General features: G+C 39.3%; 3 protein-coding genes across 5 annotated transcripts; 1 reads left to right on the forward strand and 2 right to left on the reverse strand.

The window, feature by feature from the left end:
* Positions 1–260: 260 nt before the first annotated feature.
* On the reverse strand, positions 261–8,578 carry LOC121794112 (ALBINO3-like protein 3, mitochondrial). 3 transcript variants are annotated; one of them, XM_042192134.1, is made up of 15 exons: positions 8,468–8,578; positions 7,982–8,305; positions 7,614–7,720; positions 7,380–7,507; positions 6,896–6,967; positions 6,616–6,717; positions 6,282–6,341; positions 2,898–2,963; positions 2,755–2,802; positions 2,066–2,242; positions 1,930–1,985; positions 1,734–1,851; positions 1,379–1,468; positions 1,149–1,258; positions 261–1,054 (listed from the first exon to the last, which is right to left on the reverse strand). In XM_042192134.1, exons 2-15 carry the CDS (start codon positions 8,302–8,304, stop codon positions 901–903), a joined length of 1,611 nt encoding a protein of 536 aa, XP_042048068.1. In that variant the 5' UTR covers position 8,305; positions 8,468–8,578; the 3' UTR covers positions 261–900. The 3 variants fall into 3 exon arrangements, with proteins under 3 accessions (XP_042048068.1, XP_042048070.1, XP_042048069.1); XM_042192136.1 differs by lacking the exon at positions 8,468–8,578 and having other exon boundaries at positions 7,380–7,477; positions 7,982–8,013; XM_042192135.1 differs by lacking the exon at positions 8,468–8,578 and having other exon boundaries at positions 913–1,054; positions 1,399–1,468.
* Positions 8,579–9,013: 435 nt separating this feature from the next.
* Positions 9,014–18,669, reverse strand: LOC121795016 (ALBINO3-like protein 2, chloroplastic). Its single transcript, XM_042193445.1, has 15 exons — positions 18,320–18,669; positions 17,937–18,043; positions 17,403–17,530; positions 17,103–17,174; positions 16,754–16,855; positions 16,561–16,620; positions 16,351–16,416; positions 16,069–16,116; positions 15,614–15,781; positions 15,475–15,530; positions 15,278–15,395; positions 15,015–15,080; positions 9,591–9,614; positions 9,323–9,432; positions 9,014–9,161 (listed from the first exon to the last, which is right to left on the reverse strand). Exons 1-15 carry the CDS (start codon positions 18,667–18,669, stop codon positions 9,014–9,016), a joined length of 1,623 nt encoding a protein of 540 aa, XP_042049379.1.
* Positions 18,670–18,987: 318 nt separating this feature from the next.
* Positions 18,988–22,161, forward strand: LOC121797103 (GATA transcription factor 28-like). The gene is made up of 8 exons (XM_042195830.1): positions 18,988–19,210; positions 19,578–19,891; positions 20,067–20,150; positions 20,240–20,373; positions 20,475–20,606; positions 21,248–21,353; positions 21,718–21,786; positions 21,861–22,161. The coding sequence occupies exons 2-8, from the start codon at positions 19,583–19,585 to the stop codon at positions 21,927–21,929; spliced, it is 903 nt and encodes a 300-aa protein (XP_042051764.1). The 5' UTR covers positions 18,988–19,210; positions 19,578–19,582; the 3' UTR covers positions 21,930–22,161.
* The last annotated feature ends 585 nt before the right edge of the window (positions 22,162–22,746 follow it).

Consider the following 22,746-nt stretch of genomic DNA (forward strand, 5'->3'; position numbering starts at 1 on the left):
AAAAATTGCTTGTTTTGATACAAGGACTACTTGGTGGTGCATCTATGAAGAAATTGATCTGTTTACAAGGACTGCTTGGTGCATGTATGAAGAATAAACTCGAATGACACTAACATTGATTGACTACTCAATAAATCTGTCTATTTGATTGAACCAAGTGAGATTGACTGACTTTGAGTAAGATGACATGCTTGGATTACTCGAACACAATAAATCTGAATATCTATTGAAAAAAAATTGACTAATTTTTGTGGACAAACTAAAATGAAAAAAAATAGTAGAACTATTGTGGACAAAAAGAGTATATAAACATTAGTAAAATGTTTAGAAGCAACTCAATTCATCTATGCCCCTAATAATTGAGCAAGAAAAGAAAAGGGAATAATTGATAGAGATATATCGAGACGAAAGGAGAATGGTTGAAGTCTTTAGATAGTCGTTTGGCTGTATGAAGAAACTGAGAGTCGTGGAAGCATTGGATTTGCAACCACAGAAAGCTTCCACAATTTTCAGCCATTCACAATCTGCACCTCGCATTGATTAAATATTCAAGCATGAAACCTAACCTGTTCATACCTACTTACAGCAGCGTACTGGAATAGAGCTTTAATCTCATCCTCCACTGCTCTGTGTCGAATAGCATCTGCACATGTGTCCGTCCCACGGGATTTTATATGTGGTTTTCACCATCAAACATTAATGTATCCTCCTCACAATGAATGATCCAAATTGTGTGGAAAAAGATGGCACAACAAGCTGTATCACTGTACCACTTATTATGTCTGTTCTGTTCTGTTCTGTTTTGTATAAAGAGTGAACTCCGTTCTTGAAGGCCCATTGTATCACCTTGTTTAACGTTTATGTACATGAGGAAGAATGAGAGATGGATTTGAGATGTTGTCATAGATATCTTTTGCTATCAGATAGATGGCTAGCGAATCCCCTTGCATCGACTTCCAATTGTTCAATATACCGGTTGAATGCAGGGTTGTAAGCGGCAGCCTTATGCAAGTAATGCAATGCCTCAGCTCTGCGGTTCACATTGGCTAAAGCGCTAGCGTGCCATTAAAGAAAATACAAGAACAAAACATGAATTTAGAAATGCTAGAAATGGCAAATGATTTAGAAGGGGGTGAATGTGGCATTACATTGAGAGGATTATTAAACCATCGTAGTAGTGGGCTTTGCTATTTGAATCTTGAGGCTCGTTCATCTGAGCTATTCTTTCGAGGTGCACAAAACCCTCTTCCATCTTTCCCTGAACGAATTACACAGTTTATAAGGCCTTCGACAACCTAGGCAGTGATGCTTGGCACCTAGTGACACACTGTACAAGTGTGTTTTTTTTAACACAGTAACATGTGAGTTTAGATAGTACCTGAAGCATGTTTGCAATACCTGCCCATTGAGACGAAAGAATCAAAAGATCAACTTCTCCAACTTCTGTAGGATTCCCAGTGAAAAGTAGCTGAATTGAAGTTATAGTGCAAACCTTCAGTAAGGGACCGCTATAGGATAACTAAAGTAGATTACTAAACAGAAAGTGTCATTCGTCATAGTATTCGAGTTTTTTTAAGGTACTTCCGGATACAAACAATACAGAGCAATCATTTTTGCTTTGATGATGCTGAATGGACTTGATACTGACTCAAGCAACTGTGATCATAACATCTATTGGATAGCTATCTAAATTGGAGAAACATGTAGTAATTTACTACAAGATTGAATCAGACCTTTGAAATAGCTTTTTCTAGGAACTCAGCAGCTTCAGCATGATGTTCTTTTTGTAACAGCGTTTGTCCCAAAATAAGCAAAGCTCTTACATTCCCAGGATCCTTGTCTAGGGCGACTCTGCAGTTCATATACAAGAAAATCCAACATAAAAATAACGGAAAAGGCAAATCGTCTAATGAGAAAAGGTTTTGTTACCTTAGTAATGCAATTGCAGCATGTTTTTGGCCACCACCTAAGATTTCAACTGAAAGCTGTTTACACATGCTCACATAAATTAATAGGACTAACTTTAATCAATAACTATTAAAGAAAATGCCAAATAATCACTCACGGAAACCAAGTCTTCAGGTGATAGAGTTTGTGCAGACATTTCTCCCTCTTTTGTCCGTATTAGAGTCTCTGCTGCTACAGAGCTGTCTCTTTGAATGGCAGTTGGAGCTATTGCTGAAGCATTCATTTCAGGAAGCCCCAAATACCGAAGGAGATTAGGATTGCGAAGGCATAATAGCTGAAAGGAAAATAAGAGGAGCAAAGAAGTCGCTATGGTGCTGTTTCATAACAAATACTCCCTCCGTCCACGAATAGGAGTCCCGTTTTTCCATTTTAGTCCTTCCGCGAATAAGAGATCCGGTTCACTTTTACCATAAATGGTAATAGGGTCCCACCTTCTACTAACTCATTTCACTCCCATTTTATTTAAAACTAATATATACAAGTGGGACCCTTATTCCATTAACTTTTTTCCACCCACTTTTCTTAACATTTCTTAAAACCCGTGCCACTAAGAAATGAGACCCCTAATGGCGGACGGAGGGAGTAGTAGTATAAAGTTCATTTTTTGCTAGCATATTGAAATTATTAACTTATAAAACAATAAAAAAATACTCCAGCATCATTAAATAAAAATTATTTTTCAGTCTTGGAGCATTAAAGAATTTAAAGTTCAATTCTTCTCAAGGGAAGTACGAAGAAAAAAGATTTTGAAGCACATTTCATAATTTTCAGAACAATAGTACCAACCTGTAGGAGACTGAATGTGCTATTGGTAAACCAATATATTAAGGACCCCTGCAAGATATGAATGAAAATTACAACAACTTAGTATATCTACATGCCACAACATTATCAAGAATGTAACATCCAGAAAATTTGACAGTCATTACCTGGGGAACATAGAAAGTAGTAATCAATATAGGCAGTGTCAGCAGTTGCAAATAAACCTTGTATATCTACATAGCAAAGAGAAAGATCAGACTGTCAGCATACTCTAACACCCTCACTAACCCAGAATATAAGAGAATAAGGATGGGTCATGGTGTAAACCATCCTTATTCTACTAACTACGAATCAATACAAACAGTACAATGCTTTTATCCATTATAATGATTTTCTTATCAAATAGTCCAATAATGCTTCTTTTACAATCATTCCTTTCTATATATATATATATATATAGGGGTGCATTAAACTCCTTATCACCCCTTAGTATAAAACATAGGTTTAATATTATCTCTTACATTAGGTTATGTATGAAAGCAAAATAAAAGATAAAAACAGAAATTATAGGAAAGTGTTGTAATATGCCCTAGCCAAATGGATTGCTAAATCCCAAGGGAAAAGAGTTATCTCCTTGCTCTTGGTGAAGTTTTTGTTAGTCGGTTGGTACTACAACCTAGCCCGATGGATTGCTAAACTCAAAGAGTACGGATGCAACGTACTACAAGACATTAAACTAAACCTTCTGTACATTAAACTAAGTCGTTCGTACATTACGAAGCCATATTCGTACATCATGATTCGTGTGAAATCAAAAATCCAAAGGATACAAACAGAAATTATAGAAAATTGTTGGTTATATCCCTTAGCCAAATAGATTGCTAAACCCTAAGGGAAAAGAGTTATCTCCTTGCTCTTGGTGAAGTTTTCGTTAGTCGGTCGGTACTACAACCTAGCCCGAATTTTTAATTATTTTAATTAATTCCAAGTGGATCCTATATTAACCATTAGATCACACCTGATCAAGGGATGTAATTAGTTTTCCTTTTGAACTGTTTTATACTGTTAGGAGTAAAGGCTGAATTCCAACTCAATCAATAGAACACTGATTAAGGAAATAAGATCTCAATTTATTGATAAAAAGGACAGAAAGAAAGAAGCAAATAGAATAACAATCCTCACGAAGGAGGCCACGATAATCCTCCGCAGAGGCCTACGGCTATGCCGTCCTATTTCTGATCTCTCCAAAAGATGTCTAAACTGATAAGAGACTCCCTATTTATAGATACTAAGGTGCTGAAATAAAGGTAACAGAAATTCGAAATTGAATTGTTGATTTACTCAGCCAGCTCTTCCCCCAAAATCTCTGGTTCAGTTGGCTGCTGCGATATCTCCTCTACTTAATTAGTTGGCCAACCACTTCCCTATTTTCACTCCTCTAATCTGTATCAACTGCCTCACTCTCGAAACAGCCTTGCCCTCAAGGCTCAGTTAAAATTCAAAACACATCACTCTCTCCGGTGGAGGTTCAAACTCATGCTTTCGGGTAGTAGCCAGAGCATCGAACCATAGAAGATTGCCAACTATATGTAGGAATCGCAGCATGGCCAGATAGGAGAATGGAGCGCCCGCTAATGAAAATAGGGAATCCGAAAAGGGAACCACCATGGGCGTGGACTGGTGACCCGCAGCAGGAACTAAACATCGCAGCACAGCTGGGAACGGAGACCGAATCTGCAGAATATCAGGGCTGGCAGGCAGCAGCGATGCTGTCACCGTGGCTGGTGTAGGCAGTGTGGTAGAAGGTGGTAGAAAGGCGTGCTGTACTGGAAGGGGCAGGGGCGCGCTATTGTCCGTAGTGGTGCCGAGATCAGGGGGGTTTGTAGACGTTTGAATAGCTGCTATCTCGTGACGGGCTGTTGTAGGTGGACTAGAGGGCAGCAATGGTGCTGTCACGGTGGGTAGGATAGTTGCAGTACTATTGCTGGATGTGGGTGGAATTTTTGGCTGGTTTTTGGCAACATGGACAGTAACAATATCATCACTGTTGTACTTGGATGAATTGCTGGTGACGCGGCTTTCTGATGGGATGGTATCACCAAAACGTTTCAAGAGCTCTTGAACAAATCTGTCCCACGATAAAGAGGGACGGCGATGAACGAGCAATTGCTTCCAAGGCTTGGCTGGTCCGTCTATGGCGGGCATGGCAAAGTCGACTCGTCTATCCGAAGGTGTTTTGTTGAGGAGGAAATATTGGTTTGCCCGCGCGAGCCACGTGAGAGGCTCAGATCCATCAAAAGTTGGCATTGGCGACGTTGATTTGATGCCGGCAGACACCGAATTAGATTCCCGATTTTCAGAGGACGCATCGTCCTCCGGCGTTGCTCTGGACTTGTGGTTGAGGGCCGCGAACCCTGCGCGCATCTCAACTAACAAGGAGTCGAGCTTGGATTCCAATGTTGTGACCCGGTCGTTGAGTTCCTCGTTTGCCTTCTCCACCGCGTCAAGGCGAGAATCACCTTGAGAGTTCACCATCGTTCACCGCACCAATTGTTAGGAGTAAAGGCTGAATTCCAACTCAATCAATAGAACACTGATTAAGGAAATAAGATCTCAATTTATTGATAAAAAGGACAGAAAGAAAGAAGCAAATAGAATAACAATCCTCACGAAGGAGGCCACGATAATCCTCCGCAGAGGCCTACGGCTATGCCGTCCTATTTCTGATCTCTCCAAAAGATGTCTAAACTGATAAGAGACTCCCTATTTATAGATACTAAGGTGCTGAAATAAAGGTAACAGAAATTCGAAATTGAATTGTTGATTTACTCAGCCAGCTCTTCCCCCAAAATCTCTGGTTCAGTTGGCTGCTGCGATATCTCCTCTACTTAATTAGTTGGCCAACCACTTCCCTATTTTCACTCCTCTAATCTGTATCATATACACATTAATTTGAATACATCCCTATATATATATATACATACATCGGGTTTTGATCTATGCAAAACTAGATTTAAATACAGAAACACAGAACAATATCATACGTAGGACACTTTTAGGTCATAGTTAGTTAATTTTTAGGTCATGCCATAGTTAGTTAATTTTTAGGTCATGCTAACAAAGCATGACCTAAAATGATCTTAGCATGACATTAAACCCAAATATTATAATATGACCTAAAATTGCTTAATATGACCTTCCGTGTTTTTGGTTAATTATTGACCATTAGATCATCTAATCTTAGGGCCAAGATTTGGGCTGCATTTCTGGATTTAAATGTATTTTTATTTTGATCATCTCCCTACATCTATATATATATATATAGGGTATACATATATAGGATTATAATCAATGTCGAACTAATAACTTTAAGGTTCCTGGTACATGTTGAACCGTCGAACAAATTATATGACATAAATATTAATGGATGGTGCAGGGAAGATTTTGCTTTAAGATCTCCTGTTATTATCTTAACAATGCCCCAACTTCAAAGGACAAAAGAAGGATAAAGCAGAAAGAGCATTTGCATGACTTCAATCAGTTCAGCTCACCTTTGCTAATAAGGTTAAGGTGCCTGGTACATGTTGAAGAGTTGAATTTCGAAGAGACAGCTGAAAATCAGAAAATAAGCTCTATAAATCAGACATGGACCAGAAGATCGCTGCGATAAAATAAAATAAGGGGATACAAAGAATGAACCAATTTAAATGTAATTTATGCATGATTATGGATCAGAACAAGATGTCTGCAGTTCAGCAGAAAATATACTTATGAAGAACAAGCGCCTTGCTTATAGATACACTCAAAACTAAGTATCAGTTCCTTGACACCAGAAAACAATTACATACGATAAAGATCTAGCTGCACTAAAGTATTATCCCTAACCTGAACATTAGCGAAATGCAAGCCTGCAATGCACAGTGGGAAAACAGCCCCCAACGTTCCTTGTGGATATTCAGTCAGATTCAATGACCATAACATTCCCCCCTGACATATTTTAGGATGAAATTACATTGCCAGTAACTGAGCCACCCAAGATAGAAAGAAAACCGAGAACTTATCTTAAGAAACTGTATGAGTAAAATATACTCCATGATGATAAAAATATAATAATAATGCATAAAAGCAATTCAAAACAAATTTGACTGGTTTAGAAGTAACATACAGTATCGAAACCAGGGTGATGATCCAGTGACATTTTGCGAACAGTAATGAGCCACAAGAAAAAGCAAGGGACCTGCATATTAATTAGAAGAACAAGAGAAAGAAGTATGAAAACCATCTACTTATACAATTGGGTAAAAAGAAGCCGCATGAAAAGCTGTACATGGAGTACTTGATCAGTAGGTTATACATTTATGTAATGAATGAGGGTACTAAGCTTTTTGTCTTAACAAAGACTTTGGAAGAGGATTCAAGATTGATTGTACTGAAAATTTTTAGTAATGGGGAAGTCTGTTTGTGTTTTCTTCCTAATTAATCCTTTCCCCCAAAATTCAAATCCCATCAACCAGAAATCATAATGAAAAATACAATGGATTCATAAAATGAGGGTCATCAGTAGGTGAAATATGATTCTGAACACATATGACTGCATGTTGTATCATTTTGGAAGACGGAACGGGTGAGTGTAGTAAAAGGAAAATAACCTGAACAGCAACTGAGGAGAAGAACCAAAACACTGAAGGACACTCAGCTGCCTCCTTTTCCTTCCAGAAAAGGGAAAACTGGTCTCTGAAACTTCGTCCTGACAGAGGCGGTGGAATAGGCGGAGGTACTATTAGGAATACAAAAAGGCAAATATTACTGCTATTTCAGAAAATAAGTTCCCTTCACCATATATCCTACTAATTTCGTACACATATATACAAGTGAATACTCACAATGAGGCAGCAGCTCTCCTATTATTCTCAATTTTTTAATTTGCAACACAATTAAAGGAAATAATGCAAGTCTCATAGCCACAGTAGATGAACAAATTATGATCCACCTGCAGGATTCAACCTATTCAGTCAGTTTCCAAAGATAAATAACGAGTAACAGGTCTCGGTCAATTAAACACAAAAGCATTGAGCTAGTAAAAGGTAAAATTCCATGAAAGTTATTGGAAAAAATGACAAAATAGGAAAGCACAATCATAAGGTTCATAAAGTTAATCTGGAAGATGTAAAATAGAATTCGAAATAGCATTTCATGGAGGAGAACCAAATAAAATCATTACGTAAAATCGAAATGAATTCATCATTCCTACCACGGCAAGCCAGTAGCAAGGTGATAAGAATCGAGCAAGGAGATAAGAGTTTGAACCGGAAGAAACTGTTCGCCCGGCTCAAAAGCACCGGGCTGAGTAGAGAATCGTCGAGGAAAGGAGCTGCAAGTGAGAGATGAGTGCCAGTAAAGCTCCGACGATCGCCGAGGACTGTAATCACTCCGATCGTCACGGTAGTGGCGGTCTGAGCTAATAAACAGCGAATGTGAGGAAGAGTAGTAGCACAGACAGCTGCGAAATTTAGTTACGGTTGAGAGTCGCATGGTTGGATTTTGGAGGTAGATTAGTGGATTTCGTCCAATCATACTGCAAAACGCATATTTAGATAGAATTAAGCTCCAATCATACTCCATAACCCATATTAAACAGTAACACACCAAAAATGTACATATTCAGTTTATGAAATCTCTGAAATTGCAGTTGGATCCTTCAGCTTATGTATTTTCGAATAGAGGCAGGAAGACTTACCTTAATTTGTGGAGAACATGTCATCTAATGCAAAAATTTTAGGGAGAAGATGGAGAACGGGGAAAAGACAGAACGCGAAGGAAGAAGATGAATAGAAACGGCGCTTTAATTTAGGTTCTTATTAATTGTGGATATTAAATGAGATTTAATTAATGGCCTATAATTATAAAAAATGCAAATATATGTAAAGGAATTATCTGTCCGTAAATTGCTCAAATTTGCCAAATTATTTTATTAATAATTGGGTATAATGAGTGATAAATTTTTAACTCTTACTTTGAAATTTTAATATATTATCCTTTATTCATTTTTATTTAATTAATAGTATTATTTTACAATAAGTTTTAGATACACGAGATATTACATGAATAAATACTGCATGAAGCCCCTAAACTAGTACTAATAGGAAAGCGTATTTAATCCTGTTCTACTGTATTTTTTTAACTGCAGCTGCTATTTTCAGCTCTATTTGTCAGGGAAAAAATGGCATGAAAATTTCAGATTGAGCAAATGAAAAAACTGGTAAAGAAGTACTCCATATGTATACTATTTTATGCTGCTAGATGGATCACTGCTAGGCTTCTTCGAATCGTTTTTCAAATGCTCAATGTACACACTGTAAGAAGGGTCGTAAGCAGCAGCCATCTGCAAGTACTTCAGTGCCTCGTCTTCGCGGCCAACATTCGCTAATGCACTGGAGAACCACGACAAATTACCTTTAGTGAGTATGCAGTTAAGAGAGACTACGACTTCACTCTTCATGGATTCATGAAAATTGAAGAGACAACTAACTACTAGCATATACTTGAAACGGCATGCTTGGAGAAAATGTGAGTTGTGGCATCTGTTACGTACCTTGAAAGAACGAGAAAACCGTCGTAGTAGTGGGCCTTGCTCTTTGAATCCTCTGGTTCTTTAATTCGAGCTATTCTTTCTAGGTGCACAAGACCCTGCTCCATCTTGCCCTGCACAAGTTTATTGAAAAGATAAGCTTAGTTTGAGGCTTTTCAATAAGATTGAAGCAACATGTTATATGTGTTCTTGGAATGTTATATTGAACCATATTATGACGATGCAAAGGGGGTTGCTAAAACGAACAAATTGAGATGGTTCGGATGGGTACCTGCTGCACATTAGCAATACCCGCCTGTAATAATGGAGTGCTCATTTCAGTTGGAAGAAGCTCGGCCAGAAAGGAGTTCGGTAAGCTCGGCTTACCGAGCTGGAACTAGCTTGGAACTAGCAGAAGAAGAAGGAAGCTCGGCTTTGAGTTTGGCTTCGAGCCGAGAAGACAGTTGGTCTTGAGCCGAGAAGCAAAGGAGTTCGGTTTGTGTACCGAGAAAGGAGTTCGGTTTATGAACCGAGAAGGGAGCTCGGTTGTGAGCCGAAGAGAGTGCTCGGTTGTGAGCCGAAAAGAAAGTTCGGTCTTGAGTCAAGAATAGAGTTCGTCTTGAGCCGGGAAAAGAAGAAGCAACAGTTCGGGCTTGAACCGAGAAGGAAGTTCGGCCTAGAGAAACTAGCCGTTGGTGCAGCAGTTAGTTAGCCGAGATGTAGCAGTTATTCTTCTTGCTTTCTTGATTCTTCTTGTAGTTAGTTAGTAGCAGTTGCTACTTGATTGTAGAGCTTTAAATAGCTCAAAACCATGTACGTAGTTAGTAGTGAAAATCAATAAAGAGTTTTCAAGTTTTCTCTCCAAGATTACCATCTTCGATACTCTAAGTGTGAGTGTGTGTTCTTCTGCATTGTGAGTGATCATACAACTGTGAGTGTGTGTGTGATTCACCTGAGTGTGTGAAAGTCTTGTGCGTATTGAATCCCAACAAGTGGCGCCGTCTGTGGGAAGATGGCAGCAAGGCTTGATGCAGAAAAGTTCACAGGCAAGAATGATTATAGCCTGTGGAAGATGAAGATGAAGGCGGTCTTGATTCAACAAGGCTTGGCCGCAGTTCTTGCAAATACAGAAGAGAAAGGAAAGGCTCCAATGCTTGATGATAAAGCTCAGGCAAAGATGGAGGAGATGCAGCTCAAGGCACATTCTGCAGTGATTCTGTGCCTTGGAGATAAGGTCTTGAGGGAAGTTCAAGAAGCCAAGACTGCGGTGGAGATCTTGAACAGGTTAGATGAAGTTTACCTGGCAAAATCTTTGGCTAACCGGCTGTATCTCAAGAAGAGGCTCTATGCCTATAGTTTTTCTGGTGAAAAATCTATCATAGAGCAGTTGGAGGAGTTCAATAAGATCATTGATGATCTGGGCTCTGTGGATGTTAAAATTTCAGATGAAGACAAGGCCATTCTTACATTGAATGCCTTGCCTAGCTCGTATGACCAGTTGAGTGATGCAATTATCTATGGCAGAGATAAGGCTATCACCTATGCAGAAGTCTACTCGGCCTTGATGGCTAAGGAACTCCAGAAGACTACCAGCAGAAGCTCTGCAAGCTCCAATGTTCAAACTGCAGAGGCCTTGAATGTGAAGAAGTTCAAAAAGCAGAACTTCAAGAAAAAGTTTGAGGGCTCTAAACCCTCAAGTTCTGATGCTCAGAAGGAAACCAGAGCATGTTTTTGGTGCAAGAAACCAGGGCACTTGAAGAAGGACTGCCATGCCTGGAAGAGAAAACTAGCCTCTGAGGGCCACAACACTTCTGATTGTGTAGAGAGTACTGATCCCCCTGCTCAACTCATGAATGTAAGTGATAATGGGATCAGTCACAGGTGGATAATGGACTCAGGGTGCAGCTTCCATATGTGCCCCAACAAATCTTGGTTTCATGATCTTCAGGAAGCATCAGGGACTGTAGTTCTTGGAAATAACCATGTGTGTCAGATCAAAGGGATAGGGAAAGTGAAGCTAAGTTTGCAAGATGGCTCTATAAAGATCCTAACTGGGGTGAGGTATATTCCGGAAGTGAAAAGAAATCTCATCTCATTGGGAATGCTGGAGGAGAAAGGGTTCACCATATTGATGAGTCAGGGAAAGATGCTTGTGAAATCTGGGAATGCAGTGATGATGGAGGCTGACAGAGAGCACATTCTCTATTATCTGAAGGCTAAGGCTGTTGATGGAGAAAGCAATGCAGTGTCAGATGATTCCATAATGCTATGGCACAAGAGATTGGGCCATCCAGCAGAAGGAAGCTTGAAAGAACTCATCAAGAAGGGCCTGATCTCTGGAGATTTCAACAAGATGGACCCCTGTGAGCAGTGTATACTTGGAAAAGCAAAGAAGGCACCCTATCCTACAGGTATTCACTCTTCTACAGCCCCATTAGACTACATACATAGTGATCTTTGGGGCCCTTCACCTGTAAGCTCAATTGGTGGTGGGAAATACTACCTTGCTATTATTGATGACTACACTAGGAAACTGTGGGTGTATATACTGAAAGAAAAATCAGAGACATTCACAAAATTCAAGATATGGTGTAAAGAGGTGGAGCTAGAGAAGGGAAGGAGTGTTAAATGCCTAAGAACTGACAATGGCTTGGAATTCTTGTCTACTGAGTTTGATCTGTTTTGCAAAGAGAAGGGGATGAAGAGGCACCGCACTGTTCCTGGTAACCCCCAGCAAAATGGTGTTGTGGAGAGGATGAATAGGACTATCCTAGAGAGAGTAAGGTGCTTGTTACTCAGTTCTGGTCTGAGCAACAGATTTTGGGGAGAGGCTGTGTATACAGCAGCCTATCTCATAAATAAGTGTCCATCTACTGCCCTTAAGTCTGAGACTCCTGATTACATGTGGTATGGAGCCCATAGTGACTACTCAAAATACAAGGTGTTTGGGTGTGCAGCCTATGCTCATGCTAGGCAAAGTAAGCTTGAGGCTAGGGCTCTAAAATGCATATTGCTGGGGTATCAGAGGGGTGTTAAGGGGTATAGGCTCTGGTGCATTGAGCCTGGTAGGCAGAAGGTGGTGGTGAGTAGGGATGTTGTGTTCTTGGAGGATCAGATGCCATACTTAAAAAGGAAGCTGGACTCCAATGAAATTGAGAGTGATTTCCTCAAGGTGGAGCCAGTGGGACTTTGCCAAGGGGCAGGTGAAGCCTCTGACTCAGAAAGTGAGTCTGAACCAGAGGATGATGGTGCTCTAGCTCGAGGTAGAAAAATTGATGAGCCTACAGCAGACTCTGCCAGAGAGTACCAGATAGCAAGAGATAGAGGCAGAAGAAATACAAGACCACCTGAAAGGTTCTCTGATGTGGTCTACTATGCACTTTGTGCTGCTGAGGGCATTGATATTGCAGATCCTCTCACATATAAAGAAGCCATGAAGAGTAAAGACAGAGAAAGGTGGATTGAAGCCATGAATGAGGAAATGGAATCTTTACTCAAGAACAAAACATGGATCTTGGTGGATAAATCCAGACTGACTACAGATGGAAAAGAAAGGAGGCTGATCAGTTGTAAGTGGTTGTTTAAGAAAAAGATTGAGACCACTGATAAAGATAGAATCAGATTCAAGGCAAGGCTGGTGGCTAGGGGCTTCACACAGCAAGAAGGAATTGATTTCAATGAAGTATTTGCTCCAGTTGTTAAGCACACTTCTATTAGGATCTTGTTGGCAGTTGTGAACCAGCTAGACTGGGAGCTACAACAGCTTGATGTGAAGACAGCCTTCCTCAATGGGGATCTAGAGGAGACTATCTTTATGGAACAGCCAGAGGGCTTTGTGAAGACTGGAGAAGAAGGTAAGGTGTGCCTGCTACAGAAAAGTCTTTATGGACTTAAGCAAAGTCCTAGACAGTGGAATAAGAAGTTTGATGCACAGATGAAGAAGATTGGCTTCTCCAAGTCAGAATATGATGATTGTATTTACATCAAGAAGGCAGGCAGGACTCCCATTGCCTACCTATTACTCTATGTGGATGATATGCTACTTGCAGGCCCTTCTATGACAGAAATTCAGAAAGTTAAACAAGATCTGAAGTCGAGCTTTGAAATGAAGGATCTAGGAGAGTCAAGGAAGATCCTAGGCATACATATTCAGAGAGATAGAGGCTGCAAGAAGCTGTGGATGCTGCAAACTGATTATATTGACAAAGTTATGCAGAGATTCAGAATGGAGAATGCTAAACCTGCCTCAACACCCTTGTCCCAGAGTTTCAGATTATCAAAGGAACAAGCTCCTAAAACTAAGCAAGAGGCTGATGAGATGGAGGCTATCCCTTATGCTAGTGTTGTTGGGAGTATCATGTACACTATGATTTGTACAAGACCAGATCTGGCTCATGCTATCTCAGTGACTAGCAGATACATGGCAGACCCGGGGAAGGAGCATTGGAATGCTCTTAAATGGATATTGAGGTACATGAAGTCAACTAAGGACTGGGGGATTGTGTTCAGTGGCTGGGAAGGTGGATCTGAGGAGGTTGTGCAGGGGTATTGTGATGCAGACTATGCTGCAAATCTGGACACCAGAAAGTCTCAAACAGGTTATGTGTTCACCATGTTTGGAACTGTGATCAGTTGGAAATCAGGTCTGCAGAGTGTAGTTGCTCTCTCAACTACAGAATCAGAGTATATAGCTCTCACTGCAGCTGTACAGGAAAGCTTTTGGATCCAGGGAGTAATTTCTGATTTTGGTTTTGACCAAGAAACAATGGTGATTCATTGTGACAGCAGCTCAGCTATATGCTTGGCTAAACATCCGGGTTTCCATGAGAGGAGCAAGCATATAGACATAAAGTTGCACTTTATTAGAGATGAGATTGAAAGGGGAAGGGTGAAGGTAGTTAAGATTAACACCTTGCACAATCCGGCAGATATGCTAACTAAATCTCTAAGTAGAGACAAGTTTGATCATTGCAAGAAGTTGATCAATGTTTGTGCAAGAACTGAGATGAGCCCTCAGGTGGAGAATTGTAATAATGGAGTGCTCATTTCAGTTGGAAGAAGCTCGGCCAGAAAGGAGTTCGGTAAGCTCGGCTTACCGAGCTGGAACTAGCTTGGAACTAGCAGAAGAAGAAGGAAGCTCGGCTTTGAGCTCGGCTTTGAGTTTGGCTTCGAGCCGAGAAGACAGTTGGTCTTGAGCCGAGAAGCAAAGGAGTTCGGTTTGTGTACCGAGAAAGGAGTTCGGTTTATGAACCGAGAAGGGAGCTCGGTTGTGAGCCGAAGAGAGTGCTCGGTTGTGAGCCGAAAAGAAAGTTCGGTCTTGAGTCAAGAATAGAGTTCGTCTTGAGCCGGGAAAAGAAGAAGCAACAGTTCGGGCTTGAACCGAGAAGGAAGTTCGGCCTAGAGAAACTAGCCGTTGGTGCAGCAGTTAGTTAGCCGAGATGTAGCAGTTATTCTTCTTGCTTTCTTGATTCTTCTTGTAGTTAGTTAGTAGCAGTTGCTACTTGATTGTAGAGCTTTAAATAGCTCAAAACCATGTACGTAGTTAGTAGTGAAAATCAATAAAGAGTTTTCAAGTTTTCTCTCCAAGATTACCATCTTCGATACTCTAAGTGTGAGTGTGTGTTCTTCTGCATTGTGAGTGATCATACAACTGTGAGTGTGTGTGTGATTCACCTGAGTGTGTGAAAGTCTTGTGCGTATTGAATCCCAACACCGCCCATTGAGATACAAGAATCAAAAGATCAATATCTTCGACTTCTGTAGGATCACCATCAACGAGGAGCTGAATCAAAGAGTAAGCCCCTCCAGTCAGGTATCAGTTACATGATAGTAAAATGTCTGAAACATGAACTAGAGAACTGCGCACACGCATATATCCAGTCTTTCAGTTAGTAAAGGTTTTTTTCGAGTGTCTGATTATCATGAAAATGAAGATGGAGAAAAACCAAGTGGTTCATGCAGATTTTAACTGCACCAGACCTTTGAGATTGCAGTTTCAAATAACTCAGCAGCCTCAACAAATTGTTTGTTCTTTAACAGCATTTGCCCCAAAATAAGCATAGCTTTTACGAACCCAGGGTCCTTTTCAAGGGCAATTCTGCAGTTCATATTTCAAGAAAAAAGTAAAATAAACATAGAAGAGAAAGCCAAGACTCTGAGTGCACAGGTTCCATTACCTTAGGCATATAATTGCAATATCCTCACGGCCTGTAGATAAAACTTTGATAGAGTACTGTATAAAAAGTACTAAGTTGGATTAACATACTTAAATGGTTTATAAAGCATTATAAAAGAGCATGCTACAAGATCACTGACATTGACCAGTTCGACTGGTGATAACGTGTGGGCATGTACTTCTCCTTCCTTTGTCATTATAGCGATATCTGCTACTTGGGAGCTGCCATCTTTTTTAATAGTCGGTACTTGTACTGGAGTATTTACTCCCAAATACATGAGTAAAGTGGGACTACGAAGGCACAATTGCTGTGGGTTGAAGGGAATAAAAAATGAGCAAAAAGGAAAAAAAAACATCTCAAAATATTTTTATGTCAAAGAAGGGTTAGAGGAAGAAGAAGCGTGGACATGGCTTAGTAAAAACTACTGCACTGCAAGATACACCATGCACTGCATATTTTTGCAACCTGCGAGCCTTGCCGAATTTAATACTTTCATAAATCGAATAGCTAGAATTCGATAATTTTTCATAGGAGATGAGGAGATCAAAACACTGGATTTTTAGCATACAGTAATTTTAGAGCAACAGCACCAACCTGTATCAAAGTCAATGCACTGTTTGAAAGCCAATAAACTAAGCTGCCCTGCAAGATATGAAAAGAGAGAGCATTCAATTCAGATAAATAGTGCCATGTTACAGTATGATGACATAATGGATCAAATTTATTTCATACTAATAAATTCATCTAACTAAGCTGCAATAACAGGGAAGTATAAGAGGGTATACGTTTGAATCACCACCCCACGCACTACCACTACAGAAAAGAAATGCAAAAGCCGCAACATATCATAATGAACAACTGACACACTCAATTTACCTGGGGAATACTAAATGTAGCAGTCAACAAAGGCAGAGTCAAAATCAACAAATAATTCTTGTATCCCTGCAATGAAATGCAAAGGATCACATTCTCAAGACTAGTCAAAGTAGTACACAAAGAACTCCATAATGTATATCAACTTCATTCTATTAATTAACAATTATTGAAAGCCTTATACTCAACACTATTTAACTTCATGAAGCTTACCTTTGCTAAGGACCCTAAGGGGCCTGGTAACTGCTGAAGTGGTGACTTTGCAAAGGACAACTGAGAAGTAAAAAAAAAGCATTGTAATATAAAACATATAAGATAAACACCTGCAGTTCTGCACTATCAGTTCGAGATACCAAAGAAAAATAAAGTATCTTGATCTAAGTGTGAAAAGGGTATTGCCCTCAACCTGAACATTAACGACATGCAAGCCTGCAATGCAGAATGGGAACAGAAGTCCTAATGCACCGTGTGGATATTCAATCAAGTTCTGGAACCATAAAGTTCCACCCTGTAACAGTAAGAATAAGTTCACCGTGTGAAACTGATCAGAGCAATGGAAAGGATAAACATTAAAGATGAGGTTGGAGTCTGCTAAATTTCCTATACAATGGCAATAATCAATGCTCTATATGCATGGTTTTCAAAACTAACATGAGAAGCATTCAGCTTAACACTTTCAAAGTGAAATGACTTAATTGTGTTCCATGTACTTGTTTTATCCGAAAATCATATGAATATGGTATTAAGTGTCTTACACTATAAAAGCCAGGGTGATGATCCAAGCACATTCTACGGATACTTGAAATCCACAATAAAAAGCAAGGGACCTGCATAAATTATTTGATTCATCTGCCATTATAGAGGCATGAACAAAGAGAGAGTGACAGACATATAAAACAAAACCTCAGTTAATCCTTTCATCAGTCTCAACATGCCAAGAACTAATATGAACAAGAGAATGAAGCATGTAGTTCCATAACATTCCGCAAGAAAAATAATCTTTTCGCTAGGGCCCAAAGAATATGTAGTATCATACAATTAACAAGCAACATAACCTGAAAAGCAAATGAGGAGATGAACCAAAACAATGACGGGCACCTAGCTGCCTTCTTCTCCTTAAGGAAAAGGGCAAATTGGTCCCAGAAACCTCGTCCTGACTGAGGCGGTGGGAATGGTCTAGGTACTATTAAGAACACAAAAACAAAAATCATATGTTAGAGTTTACAGAAATCGTTCTGATTATGACATATACAATTATAACTCTGTTTTTAACTCACACATACCAAGGAAAAGAAAAATACGATAACTGCACAACTGCATAGACATTGCTTTCTAATGTATTTTGCTTGTGTGAGAAAACTAACTAAGAGTTTACATTTTACCAGGTTACAATACAAGCATCTCCTTCCATTTGTAATAGGAGTAATTCGGTAGTTTCATTTCTGGTGTTTATAACAAACTGATAGATCAAGCATGGAAGCAACAAAAGTAATTTGTTTTTTGTATCCTAACCATGACCTGAAGAGCTAAAAGGGACAAAAGGATAAATTTTTCTCAGAGAGAATTTCAGACGGGATACGAAAACTCACGTCTAGGTAGCAGCATTCCTAACCTCCTCATTTTTTTAAGTTGAACCACAGTTATAGGAACCAATGCAAGTCTCATTGCCAAAGTAGATGTTGAGATCACTATCCACCTACAAAGTTCCACTTGATTGAGTCAGTTCTCAATCAGTACAGCCCCAACAACAGAAATCAAATAATAAAAGGTACTCAATTGGAAACCAAAAAATGAAATCCATCCTTAAAACAGATAAGGATATATCCAGTAGCTCTCGTAAACGATCAGATGCAGCAACTCTAATTTCAAAAATTAAAAATGGTGTTACATTATCCAAGCAAATGAATACGTGAAGCACGAATAAGCGTTCTCGCTGTCACGTTGCACAATGCAATATATGTATAGCGCCTACCATGGAAATTCGGTCAAATCATGGTAATAATCGAGCACCGAGATGACAGCTTGAACAGCGAGAAACGGCTCGTCCTGTTCAGCAGCTTCGACAGGGAGGGGAGGCTCGTCCGATTTGGAGAAGCCGGGATCGGCCGAGAACCGCCGATTAAAAGATAAGCAATCAGGAGATGAGTGGCGGAGCAGCTCCCACGAGCATCCAGGGTTGTTACTGTACTGGTGGTAGTGGCGGCTGGTTGAGCTAGTCAATAGTGAATGCGAAGAGGATGAGGAATAATGGCAGACGAAATGGTGGAGCGACGGCGGCAACGGCCGGCAGCGGCGGAGTTTACTTAATTTTAACACCCCCATTGCTCGGTGGCAAGTTTTTCGGGGGGTTTATTGGCTTTACTAAAATTATCTAAATGTATTTTTTTTGTTTAGGTTAGTTTATGAGGAATTAGATAGAGTATTATCCTAAAACGCATAAAAAATTATAAAACCAAAACTTAATTTTTACTATTATTATTATTATTATTATTATTATTATTATTATTATTATTATTATTATTAAATGAATTATCCAATTCAAATTATATTTATCAGTAAAACAACGTACAATAACACTGGACTCGTATACCAAAATTCCCTGTGTGTATAAATACAAGAATATCTACAGAAAAAAAATGGTTAAGCACAAAGCCCTCACAAACCCTAGAATTACAAAAACGCCCACTTTCATCTCTCCGCAGATCACCATCAATCTTCTCCCAAATCTTGCTCCAATCTCCACCGTTCATTTTTCCCGCATTCCTGATCCCCGCCGCCATCAACCGCCTCCGCGCGACCCGATTGCCAGCCCACGAGCCTTCGGTGCATCTTCACTGAATCAGCTATAACAGCTCGGTTAATGGTCTCGCGATTTTCTCTAGTCTTTTAATTGCGTTTTTGTTTTTATAGTATTTTATTTCTCTCCAAAATTGGTGACTGAAGTTGGAAAAATTATCAATCTTTTTATCCTATATATTCGAATTAGGCTGTAGATTTTTCCGTTCATGACTTTCGATTATCGGTTTAGCTGTTTTTAATCTAATCTTGTGCTACTTGTTGTACAATAAAATTTTGTTTAAGAAATTAACTGCTTTCTTGTTTCTTAGCTGCTGTGTCTCTCCCTCGCTCTCTCTTTATGCATCTCTTTAAAAGTGCAATAACTGTTTGTTTGAGCTTGTGGAGACTGTAAGTGCGCATGAACAGTAAAGTTTTAATGTCTAAAATTTCAGTGCAAATGGAGGGAATTCATGGAGGAGAACCGGGGATGATGCATTATTTGCAAGATCAAAATCATCATGGACTGCATCATCACCATATGAGCAACGGGGATGCCATTGATCCAGAGGAGCATGGCGAAGAGAACAACATTGTAGCAACTGGAGGGGTAAATGAAGTCATGGATGGGGATGTTGGAGTTAATATGGGGAACCAATCTGATAATGGTACAATGATTCAGCATGTAGGGGGCGGTGACAATAGTAATCAGCTCAGTCTTTCCTTCCAGGGTCAAGTTTATGTCTTCGACTCCGTGTTACCTGAGAAGGTTCTAAATTGAGTGCATTCTTTCTATGGTAGTTTATGTACTTGTGTCCATCCTATAAATCTTGGCCAACATTCTGATCTTATTTCATATGAGAGGCATCTCTAGCATTACCATAATAACTTTATGGTGACATCACCCTTACCTCACCTATAACATTGTTTTGCTATCCCTTCAGGTTCAAGCTGTACTTCTTTTATTGGGTGGCCGTGAAATGCCTCCTAACATTCCTACTGTTCCGGTATCTTCTCCAAATAACAGGGTCCGTTATCTCTGATTGGCGTTTACTACTTTGCTTATTTATGTTATATTGGGCCATTTTTACTTGGTATCTTTTTCTCTTGTTGATAGGGTGTATCCAGTACTCCACAGAAGCTCAATGTTCCCCAAAGATTGGCTTCACTCATAAGATTCCGTGAAAAGCGTAAAGAGCGGAATTTTGATAAGAAAATACGTTATACAGTTCGGAAGGAAGTTGCTCTAAGGTTTGGGAATTCCCTTGTAGTAGTATATATCCATCAAGTTTTTAGCTCAGAATTGGAATTTTCCAACAGAAATGTTTAAATGGATATTCCTGCTTTTAAAGGATGCAACGGAACAAAGGCCAATTCACATCCTCTAAACCGAATCATGATGATAGTGCATCAGCAGTGTCAAGCTGGGACTCAAATCAGAGCTGGGGAGCTGATGGCAATGGATCTCATGTTCAAGATATTTCGTGAGTTTAAATCGGACATGCATTTTATTATGTTTTATGCTTCACCTGCTATAATGCTGATAATATGATGTATCATGTTTTAGTCCCTGCTCTCATACCATCAACTTGTCTTCTCACAATCTTTTAAGGGTGTATCTACGTCCGTATTATTGGCTTCATTTTCCTGTATCTTGACATTTGACTTTTGACCTTCTTACGGCGTTACCACAATTTGATGTTTGCAGGGATGTTTAATGGCATGTGAAGCTTATGTAAAACATTCTCTGCTAAGCCTAATGATATATTAATATGATAAATGGGAGATTGGGATGTCATTTTCAATTCGGTTCTAGATGATTTCAATATAGATACTTTCCACAAACTTAGTGACCATTCTTTGGGATTCTGGGTTTTATCATGATGCTTTTTATGTTAGCTACTACTTGCTGAAAACAAAATGTTGACTTTGAACAAACTGCTCAAAATTTGATTTGTTCTTTTTACTCTTTATTGTGAATATTATCTTTTATGTTGGAAATAAGAATTTGAGCCCCAGTTTTTGCATCTATTAGATGTGGCATGACAGTTTTTAAAACTAGACACTGCACTTGAATACCTATTGATCCTCTCACATATGACCGTTTGCTATATTGACGTGCCAGTTGCCGGCACTGTGGTATCAGTGAGAAGTCTACTCCAATGATGCGCCGCGGCCCAGAAGGACCTAGGACCCTTTGCAATGCCTGTGGACTCATGTGGGCAAATAAGGTAAGCTAGGGAATCCAGAAATTACATTTTACTTAAAACTCCTTATGCTGTCCTTTTGACTAATGCTAACCTTTAAAACTCTTTATCTCCTACTTTGCCTTTGTTATCACCGTGTTGCTAATCTACCAAATATCAGTTACTTGCCTCCTTGTATGTACTAATCTACCAAATATCAGTTACTTGCCTCCTTGTATGTACCGATCATCAGTTGAAATGGAATTATCTTGATGTAGAGTTGGTTGTGAGCTCTCCCTGTAGTAAATTCATTACACCAAATGTGTTGGTAGTAGGTGTATTAGGTGTTCATGACTTGGTCAAGGTTGTTACGATGTAGAATCAAAACAGCCTAATTTTGTCATTTCAGGGGACTTTGAGGGACCTATCCAAGGCGGCCCCACTGGGAGCCAACCCCCCGCGCAACAGAAGTGTGGAGGTACGTACCATTCTGCAAATTTTGTGAACTTAATCTAACCACACATTTATGATTTATCCTCCGCCTCTTGGCAGAATGGGAACTTTGAGGCGGAAGAAATGGTCCTGAGCGCTGCTGGGAACGGCAATGATTCTTCGGGATGATCTATTCATTTGCTCTGTAGAACTAATAGAAATGACATATGTAACTAGCCTAGCTTCAGCTGTTTTTACATTATGTAATAGGTGAAGTGGGTTTCAAACAAGGTGAAGTTTTTACAAAAAGAGTGCTCTTTTCTACATGTGTTGTTGTTGTATCAGAATCAGATGCTGTTTGAAATTACTACTATAATGCATGTAACATAATATATGGGGTTTTCCCTCTCTTTTCTCTCTATTTGTTACTCCCTATATATACTATTCACAAAATGATTCTGTCAATCTTTGCCTCAAGAATTACTCAATCCTTCCCCAAATTAGTGCCTTGTTTGAGATTATGATTTTTTAGGACAGTAGTTATGTTAGAATTTTTAAAATATACACGCTTGAGTTTACATGCGTTCACATTTAAAAAGAATAAATTTACTCTTTTTCTTAATTCATGCAATTTTGTTGGAGAGGATGAGAATAAGTAGAAAACTATTTAATTTGGCCCTATTTTAGTATTTTATATGTCCTATTCAAACGTCCATTTTTCTTTTTTTGGTTTATCTCATTCAAGATATCTATTTTTATATTTAAAAATAAATGTCTCTCCTCATTAAAATATTCAACTATTTTTTCTATCTAACAATCCTGTTAAAATCCCTTGTTATTAAAAAATGTGGACATCTCGAGTGAGTCGACATGAAGGATGAAGGGTAATACAGTAGTGGTACCAGTAGTAGTATATTTTTAATGAGGACTGAGAGTCAACTCTAATAAAAGACTTTGAACAAGTCTCAACACTAGTTCAAATTCTACGTTACGTAATCTTATTACT

This window comes from Salvia splendens, chromosome 3 (assembly GCF_004379255.2).
Source record: "Salvia splendens isolate huo1 chromosome 3, SspV2, whole genome shotgun sequence".
In the NCBI taxonomy this organism is placed as follows: domain Eukaryota; kingdom Viridiplantae; phylum Streptophyta; class Magnoliopsida; order Lamiales; family Lamiaceae; genus Salvia; species Salvia splendens.